The sequence below is a fragment of the Phaenicophaeus curvirostris genome, chromosome 2 (assembly GCF_032191515.1).
Source record: "Phaenicophaeus curvirostris isolate KB17595 chromosome 2, BPBGC_Pcur_1.0, whole genome shotgun sequence".
Lineage (NCBI taxonomy): Eukaryota > Metazoa > Chordata > Aves > Cuculiformes > Cuculidae > Phaenicophaeus > Phaenicophaeus curvirostris.
Window position 1 is genome coordinate 72,921,876 of NC_091393.1, and position 9,706 is coordinate 72,931,581.

Consider the following 9,706-nt stretch of genomic DNA (forward strand, 5'->3'; position numbering starts at 1 on the left):
ATAGCTCTTAGACGACCAGAGCCATATACACCCAGGCACCTGCCCATATCCTACTGCCTTATGAACTTTGATATATATAGGTAACTAACAGAGGATTTTGTTTGCAGGCTTTCCCCCTTCCCTGCATTTTTAGGTTTCTTCTTTTTTTTTTTTTTTTACAAATTTTCCTAGTCTCTGAGATATGAATTGAAGTTTCCTTGGAGGAAAGGCCATTTAAAACAAACACAGCCCAAACGGTGCTTGCAGGACATAGCCGCCAAGGATCAGGTACTAAATGTATGTACTTAACATGATCTTCCTACAAAAGCTGGCTCTTCTTTTTTAATGCAATCTTCTGCAAATTTCGAGCCACATGCCAGGTATTGTTGTGATTCGGAATGATATGGAAATGCAACCAACAAACTGATTATGGAGATCAATTAGCTGAGGGAGAAGTGGAAGACAGAAGTCACTTGCAGATGATCTTATAGAAATGAGTGCACAAATCTTACTTAAACCTGTGAAGTTCCACTGATATAAGTGGCAACATCTTCCGATGTTAAATTAGACCCTGTGTGAAGTTATGATCTTGTCTTTGGTTAGATGTAGACTTGAGAAACGTGGCTTGCACATCTAAAAGGACTGAAATTTTATGTATTAGCACCATAATTTCATTTCATGTTTTTAAAAATGAATCTTCTCTCTGACATTTGAGGACTGTTCAGGAGAAGACTCTCATGCAACCTTGTTTTTAGTAGATGGAATAAAAGGTCAAAATATGCTATACAGAGCAGGCAATGTGATTGTCTCTGCCTAGGTCCCTTGCAACATAGGCACAAAGTTGCAGGTTTTGCTTTAGACACAGCTGACATCATCTCTGCATTGTTATGTCTCTTGTATGTGCACAGTGTGATCTAGAAAGCGAGTTATAATGGAGACAATCCCACTGCAAGGCTGATAGTAAAAGCTGGGCACAAAAGAACCGTATACTGCTACATACAGCAGAGATACATTGTGTTGCTATTTGTTGCACTTCTCAACCTGTTCAGATGATTTCTAGATAATTATTTTTGTAAGTATAAAATTAAGGTAGGATTTTAAATTCCATTTAAAGGCCTCAAGATAAGCTGGAAGTAAAATCCCCGCATTTTATAGCTGAAGTTGAAAAAAGAATCATGACATCTGTGAACTGGAGAAACAGCTCTGATGGATCAGACTGCCTCAATGTACTTCAAACCCCCGCTACCGGTGCTGTCAAGTAACAGATGCTTCAGAGGAAAAGTTAAATAGGATTGGTTCAAGTCAGCCGGTGCACAGGATGTTGTAGGCATATCTGAGCCGGCACTCAGCTTGGCAAGTCAGTCCATCTAGGAATGAACTGCAGTTAGAAATCCAGTATACGCCGTCCAGCCAAGAAGCTTCATAAATACAGAATTATTTTTCAGCCTGTGTTGAAATAATGGAAACTACATCCAGTCACCACACCCAAATGTGAGGTCACAGATTTTGAAGCCTAATTTAGTGCTGTTTTAAAACACAAACAGAATCCTTTGCCTCTTGTCGTAAACCTGGTCACAAACATAGTTATCCACAGTAATACAGAGAGTTAAAAGAAAGGTTTTATAAACAAAATACTTTTATTAGACTAGTACATGGGTTATTTTAAATCAAGAACTAAAATACAGATCATATTAAACTATTGTTTCAGTTCATTTCATTAAAGTGTAGATTCATGTCAAGAGGTAAAGTTTATCTGGAAAAAAAAAGCTTTTAAAAAATATAGGTGGAATTTCTTTTTCTCTTCTTACTCAGTGCGTTTTGGCAATATAATGTAAACTAGACAACTTAGCTATTAGAGGATTACACTAAGCAAAACCAGAACTTGACTGGAACCAAATATAGACTGTTTTATTGATCTGTTCCTGCCTCTGCTGTGAAATTTTTTCCCACCACTACATTTATTTTTCCACTTCTTTAAACACAGTTATTTTTCATTAGGCTTTCTGTAAGAGCTCCATCCATGAAAAACATCTTCAGTATTCAGAGATACTCCAGACATGTAATACAGCTTATCAGGTAACTGCTTCTAAGACTCCTGGATAGAGAAATCCCTTATGTTGTTTCTTCTTGTTTTATCGAAGCATCATAACACTAATGCCCTCTCCAGACAATGGTAGTCACATCCAGCCTGGTACAGAACTCAGCAATGGAAAAATATATTTGGGTGCGGCCTCTACAGGCCACACCATCACCTGAGAGTTCAGTTACAGTGTTCTTTTCATAGATTCATAGATTTAAGAAAATGACTGGCCACATGCAAAACAATGAGCAGTCCCTTCTAAAACAAGAGACTTTATACACTAAGCAGGCTTAGCATCCCACTTCAGAATGATGCAGTGGCGAGAGAATATGAGCATTAACTTATATTAAAAAAAAAGTTACCTGGTACGTATAAATCCTTCAAGACCACAGACAGAATTGTGAATTATTACTGTTTTTTATTTTAAACCTCACCTCCATCAGAAACCTCATTCCGACCTAAGTTCTATTACCTGGATGCTGTGCAAACAATGCAAAGTTAGTGCAGCTCCTTTGGGATGCTGCTGTAAGCAAAATTGTTGCTTTTGCGTCAGACAGAATGGTTCAAAGAGATTACTTCAAATCCATTACCTTTTCAGGGGTCCACCTAACCTTTTGCATACCTTTCTATTTCTACACAATATTCCTTATAGCCTCCATGACCTTTTTTCTCTCAATCCTTGGTTATAGGGAACATTACCAGCAACTAAACTGCAGACACTCCTTTTCAGGCTCTTCCAAATGCAAAATCAAATCTTAACTTAAGCCTTTTATTTCAGTAACAAAGGTGCGTCAAGTCAATTCCATTGGCTCACGTTACACGTGGCAACTTGGCACATCACTGTCACTGGATCACTGTTAGCATACATCCATTTCCTCAAAGGTACAGGCAGGGCTTGCCTCTGTTCTCTTCACTCATCCTAATGTCTCAAAAATCTTTGCTAGATAGTGCAAACAACCTGTACCTGCTTCACCTTTTTTAAGGGATAACTAGATGAAAGTGGTTCAGATTTTAATATTTCCTCTGCCCTTCTCCACCAATTCAGAAACAACATGTTTTGAGACAATCTAACCTGAATTTCACCCAGACCAGTAGCAGCCTCCTCTAAACTGAATCTGTCATTCTATGCAAGACTAACTAAAATTCATGTCAAGTTAAACAAAGGAACCCTTCTTGTATATAAGATTCCTTATACATATCCATTTTCCTGGTAGGTTTCTGTACTTTTTGCTGATCTTTTATTGCTGCCCGTATGCCACCTGATCTTCTGCCAGCACCTCAATATCCCTGTTCTCAAAAGATTTGTCATGGATTTATTCTGAAATACAATATTTCAACGCTCAAATACGGTAAGATATTCAGCCCAATGTATACACAGCAAACAGGTTTTGAAAAATGTGGGTGTTCCAATAAGTGTTTTTATACTTCCATTTAATATGTATTTTCCCATTAAATTATTGAGAAAATACTCTGGGAAAGAGAAATCACAGTGTTTTAGAGAGTCGTCTCCTGCATCTAGTGGAAATAGCACATACGCATTATAAAGTTGTACACAGTACTATAGTACATATGATATAATTTTCCAATGTCCTGGAAGAGAGTCATGAAAGCCACTTACCAAGAGCAAGCTCATATTTTCTCCAGAGTACATGAAATACATGTAGAAAACAGAGTAAGGAGGGATTGTATAGCAGTGCCATTAAAACAGTCAAAGAAAACCCCACTGATCCTGCAGTTGAATCTGGGTAGTCATACACATGAGCAAGGCCAAGACCAGTTTCTCCCAAAAAGTCTGATCAAAATTCACTAATAAAATCAGACAAAACAATATTAGCTTTTAAAGGATTTGACAGTACAGTAAGAAGACCATTGAAAATATCCTGCATACCTGCATAAGCATCAAGATAAAGAAGGAAGTTATCCATCAAGTCCCTCTGATAAATGGTCCCCTATACGAATGTAAATTTTAACGTACATGTAAGCACTTCTGGCAAAACTCACAGATTCCATACAAGAAAAGTCACTGCAAAGTCTGAAAAAAAATTCTACAACTTGAAAAAAGATCAAAGTTAGAGCATTTTCTAATGGTTTGCTACATAATAGACTCTGCCAATAAATTCTGGTTTTAGGAACAGCAAAATGCACTCCAGTTCCTGAGATAAACTGCAAATTAACTGTGAAGCTTTACTAGATTGTACCACACTCTTTCTCACCTTCTCTCACACACTGCAAACAAGGTCTGAACTGAAGTTTCTATTAAGCTTAAAAGCCAGCAAAGCAGGCCAAATATCAAAACATTCAAATTTTCTTTTCTGCTGTAAAAACAAAGAGACTTGCAACTTAAGTCAGAGACAGATAGACTTTAGTCACAGTCTGTCAAAATGATTTCCAGACAGAGGCAGTTGCTTTAAATTAACTGCACCTGCATCCTCTAAATTAATCTTAATTCTTTGTTCTTATCCTGTTTGCGTTGACAACTATGCTCTTATTCACCCCTCTGCTGTTTAAGAAAGCATGAGTTCAATATCCTAGGCTCAACTTTTTTAAAAGAGCACGAGTCACCTAACAGCTCAGCACGTCTCTGATCGAACCGTCAATGCACTTCATTATTACTAGCCATATGGTCAGTTCCTAACTTAGCATTAATTTTGTGCTCCATCTTCTGTAAAACCGCTGGAAGATCCAGAACAGAAGAAATAATATAATGAGGTACGGGGGAGGTATCTACCGGAGTTGTCATCGCTTTGTTTAACCAGACAGTCGCTTTCAAGCCAGCGTTCAGGCCTCCTTGGATATCTGTGTCCAGGGAGTCACCGACCATCACGCACTCCGCGGGCTGCACCCCGAGCAGGTCACAGCAGTAGTGGAAGATGGATGGAGCCGGCTTCTCCTCCTTCTGCTCCCCGCCCACCACGATGGCATCGAAGTAGGGCTGGCAGGCGCAGGCTTCGATCTTCTCCCTCTGCGTCTGCTTGTCGCCGTTGGTGAGGAGCAGCAGGCGCACCCCCTTGCGCAGCTCGGTGAGCATCCCCCGCGTGTCCTCGGCCAGCGTCAGGTGCTGCAGGCGGGTGGTTTTCCACAAGAAGTAGCACTCGGCGGCCAGGTTGCGGTTGGCCTCCCCGCCGATGGTCTCCTGGATCGCCTCCTCCCAGTGCGAGATCCGCAGGTCGGTGATGCACATCTTGGCGGGGTCGTGGCACTCCTTGAGGAGCTTCGCCTGGACCTTGTCGCAGATGAGCCGGGCCTCCCCCTCGCCGTAATGGTGCTTGGACTGCAGGGCGCCGATCACCTGGGATAAAGGAAGAGGCCGTCACCGCGGCGCCGGGCGCTCCCGGCCCCGGGCGCGGCGCGGGGGACACACAAGGGCCGTACCTCCTCGATGGCGCGCCGCCCGGCCGCCGCCGTGTCCACCAGCGTGTTGTCCAAGTCGAAGAACACCGCCTTGACGCCGTGCACCCCCATGGCGCAGCCCCTGCGCCGCGACCGGGGCGGCGGGGAGCGCCCGCACCGCCGCCAACCCGCCGCGGCCGCCCCGGACGGCACAGCGGGGGGACAGGCCGCGCCCCTCCGCGGTGGGCGGGGCTCGCACAGACCACGCCCCCTTCACCCCCAGCGTGTGCCGGGCGGGGTCTACTGTGGCCACGCTCCCTGGGACACGCCCCCGTGCGATGGGCGGGGCCTATACAGGCCACGCCCCCTCAGCGTGTCGTGCGGTGCTGGGTCTCGTAGGCCTCGCCCCCGCCCTGGCGCGTTAGGCGGGGCCTCTCCTGGCCACGCCCCTTCCACCCTCCCATCCGCGCTGCGCGGAGCCCGTAGCGGCCCCGGTCCGCGGGTCGCGGGGTGGGGCAGCGGGCGGGGGAGGGTGGGGGAGATTGAATGCACCGTAAGTAAGTTTCGGGCTGACGCTCAGCTGGGTGGAAGTGTTGACCTGCTGGAGGGCAGGGAGGCTCTGCAAAGGGATCTGAACAGGCTGGACCGCTGGGCTGAGTCCAATGGCATGAGGTTTAACAAGGCCAAATGCCGGGTCCTGCACTTGGGGCACAACAACCCTGTGCAGTGCTACAGACTAGGAGAAGTCTGGCTGGAAAGCTGCCTGGAGGAGAGGGACCTGGGGGTGTTGGTTGACAGCGACTGAACATGAGCCAGCAGTGTGCCCAGGTGGCCAAGAAGGCCAATGGCATCTTGGCTTGGATCAGAAACGGCGTGGCCAGCAGGTCCAGGGAGGTTATCCTCCCTCTGTACTCGGCACTGGTGAGACCGCTCCTCGAATCCTGTGTTCAGTTCTGGGCCCCTCACCACAAGAAGGATGTTGAGGCTCTGGAGTGAGTCCAGAGAAGAGCAACAAAGCTGGTGAAAGGGCTGGAGAACAAGTCTCAGGAGGAGCGGCTGAGAGAGCTGGGGTTGTTTAGCCTGGAGAAGAGGAGGCTGAGGGGAGACCTCATTGCTCTCTACAACTACCTGAAGGGAGGTTGTGGAGAGGAGGGAGCTGGCCTCTTCTCCCAAGTGACAGGGGGCAGGACAAGAGGGAATGGCCTCAAACTATGCCAGGGGAGGGTTTGGCTGGACATCAGAGAAAAATTTTCACAGAAAGGGTCATCAGGCACTGGCAGAGGCTGCCGGGGGAGGTGGTTGATTCACCTTCCCTGGAGGTGTTTAAAAGACAGGTGGATGAGGTGCTGAGGGACATGGTTTAGTGGTTGATAGGAATGGTTGGACTTCGTGATCTTGGAGGTCTTTTCCAACCTAGTGATTCCGTGATTCTGAGCGCCCACCCTGCCCCATCCCTCTGTGGGGAACGTGCTCTCCAGTACTTGGAGCATAGAATCATAGAATCATTGCAGTTGGAAAAGACCTCTAAGTTCAAGTGCAACCAGCAGCCCAACAGCACCGCGTGTACTAAACCATGTTTCCCCACCAGTCCTGTATCCTGAGCTGCATCAGAAGAAGTGTGACCAGTAGGTTAAGGGAGATGATTCTACCCCTCTACTCTACTCACTTGGACTACCGTGTTCAGTTCTGGAGTCCTCAACACAGGAAAGACATATATCTGTAAGAGCAAGTCCAGAGGAGGGCCACAAAGATGATCAGAGGAATGGAGCGCCTCTCATACAAGGACAGGCTGAGAGAGTTAGGGTTGTTCAGCCTGGAGAAGAGAAGGCTCTGGGGAGACCTCAAAGCAGCCTTCCAGCACTTAAAGGGCGCCTACAAGAAAGGAGGGGCTCTCTGTGGAGGGGCTCTTTTTCAGGGAGTACATGGATAGGATAAGAGGTTATGGTATTAAGTAGAAAGATGGGAGATTTAGATTAGATATTAGGAAGAAACTTTTTACTGTGAGGGTGGTGAGGCACTGGAACAGGTTGCCTAAAAAAATCATGGATGATGGGGATGGTCAAGACCAGGCTGAGTGAAGCTTTGAGCAACCTGATCTAGTGGAAGGTGTCCCTGCCCATGGGGAGGGGGGGGAGGGTGGACAATGGAACTGGATGATCTTTAAGGCCTCTTCCAACCCAAACCATTCTATAATACTAGGTCCTGGTACCACCACTGTCCCTCCAGGCATGGCAGTGGTGCGGCCCCACATCTATCCTGCCTGCTTCTGCTGGTGTTGCCAGCAGTTCCACTCCCTGTGACTCACTGCCTTACTGCTGCTGTGACCATAGGTGTTGTCACTCCTAGGAAATGTCACCAGGAAGTTCTTTTCCCCATGTCCCTGTGTGGCAGCCAGGGATGCCCCATTCTGTAGGTTTGTACTCCAGAGCATTCCTAGAACAGGCATTGTGAACAGGGAGCTGCGTGGTAGGAGATGTGGTTTGATTTGGTGTGTGGGCCCAGCATCTTTTCCCACTTCTGCTGTTGCATTCTGGAGCATGTCCTCCAGCAGGGTCACCTGCAGGAAAAGCAAGCACCAGGATGATTTGGTTGTGATAAAGTAAAGGCCAATGACTTCGGTGTAAATACTCCAGTATTTGGAGCACTGGTATGATACTCAAATATTTGCAGTTCCAAAGACTGAAATTTTCTAGAGCGAATGAAACTGAAAGGCATTCAGATAAAGGCCTGGCAGACCTGACAGAACAAGTTTTACAGGTGCATGTACCAACTGCTCTTTCTGAATTGATTATTTTGCCCGAGGTGAAGGTTAACATCAGATTGCATTGTTCAAGTAATATTCTTACTGTTCTTCGATAATGTGCTTTGGTAAACATAGTATCTTCTGCACCAGCCAGCAAGCAGGTTTTGTTGATTTGATTTCTGTTAATACTGCTAAAGTTGATTAGACATTAATAACTAAGCACAATTCATGAAACTGAGGCAAACTTTGTATCTTACCTGAGAAACTGGAAGTTCACTCTAGGTGCCTTTCAGTTTGGAAAACTACACCAAAACAATAGTGGCAAAGAGCCTGGCGTGTGGCAAAGAGTCTGGCGTATGGCAAGTAAAACTACAGAAGGCAGACATTTAAAGAGAGGGAGGGATTCTGAGAAAAAACAACCATGGCCAAGGATCCTGTAGTTAAGGAAACAGGAGGAAAGAGGAGTGCTAATAAAATTGCTCTAGTTGACCTGTAATAAAATGTGCTATTTTTTTATATTAATATGAAAACAATGTTAGTCGTGTGGATTTCACTTGCCTCTACGGAATTACTATTTTTCAGAATTTACACAGAAGAGGGATTAAAAACAGTGGAGTTTCTAGGATTTGCTCAGCTTAAGATGTCAAATGTTTCAGACAGCCCAGCCTTCCAGTCAGTGAGTGGCAGATCCTATGAAATGTGTACCTTTCCAAAAAGGCACATTTACATAGAAGTAATCTTTGTGCTTTCTTTGACCGTTTATCAATGAGGCCACGATGGGAAAATAAAAGTCTTAAAAGAATTCATAAGATATATGTCTTTAGCAGAAGCTTTTGGGTACAGAATTGAAGCAGCTAAACCATGGATTATCATTATATTTTAAACTTATTATTTTATTTTTCTCATCAACTGACTGTGCTTGGAAAACTGATGTTCACTTCAGTGTAGGACTAAAGCTGCAAAATATGCTCTTGTGTGTACTTGTAAAAGTCACCGCTTCTGTTGTTTAAAGCTAAAAGTTGTTTAGCTTCAGACAGATGTTTGCCCTGTTGTATTTATATGAACCCTATGATTAGCAAGTAAGGCTGCCACTCATGGCAGCTTTTCCTATCAGCATTTCAGTATGCGTGATCTGTGTGCAGCCTTAGGCTATCAGGGATGTGCAGTACTTTCTCATTGGTTTTTTCTCAGAGCCAGGAAGAGAATAGTGATCAGAAACCTAAATAGAAGCCAAGTTGAAACATGAGATGTATTGCACATTCTAGAAGTGATAATCTAACAATTTCATTTTTGTATCTTGAAATAAGGTCCATACATAGAATTATGGAATTGCTTTAGGTGGGTTTTAACGAGGAAGGCTGTCAAAAATGTTTTTGAAGAAAACCTGTTTTGTCCATACATATAGAAATAATAATTTGTGGATTATGTGACTCACATAATGGTGTGTCTTCTTTTCTACAGGTTGATTACGTTTAGAAATTTACTATTTCCAAGCCCCTGATGGGTTTTTTTCTACATCCCTCTGGTGTCTGAATGGGTTCCTCATCTGTTGTGTCAGCACTATGGGAGGGCAG

The 9,706-nt window shown here is 44.7% G+C and overlaps 1 protein-coding gene across 1 annotated transcript; it reads right to left on the bottom strand.

The window, feature by feature from the left end:
• Positions 1 to 434: 434 nt before the first annotated feature.
• NANP (N-acetylneuraminic acid phosphatase) lies at positions 435 to 5,569 on the bottom strand. Its single transcript, XM_069852468.1, has 2 exons — positions 5,432 to 5,569; positions 435 to 5,348 (listed from the first exon to the last, which is right to left on the bottom strand). Exons 1-2 carry the CDS (start codon positions 5,519 to 5,521, stop codon positions 4,653 to 4,655), a joined length of 786 nt encoding a protein of 261 aa, XP_069708569.1. The 5' UTR covers positions 5,522 to 5,569; the 3' UTR covers positions 435 to 4,652.
• Between the last annotated feature and the right edge of the window lie 4,137 nt (positions 5,570 to 9,706).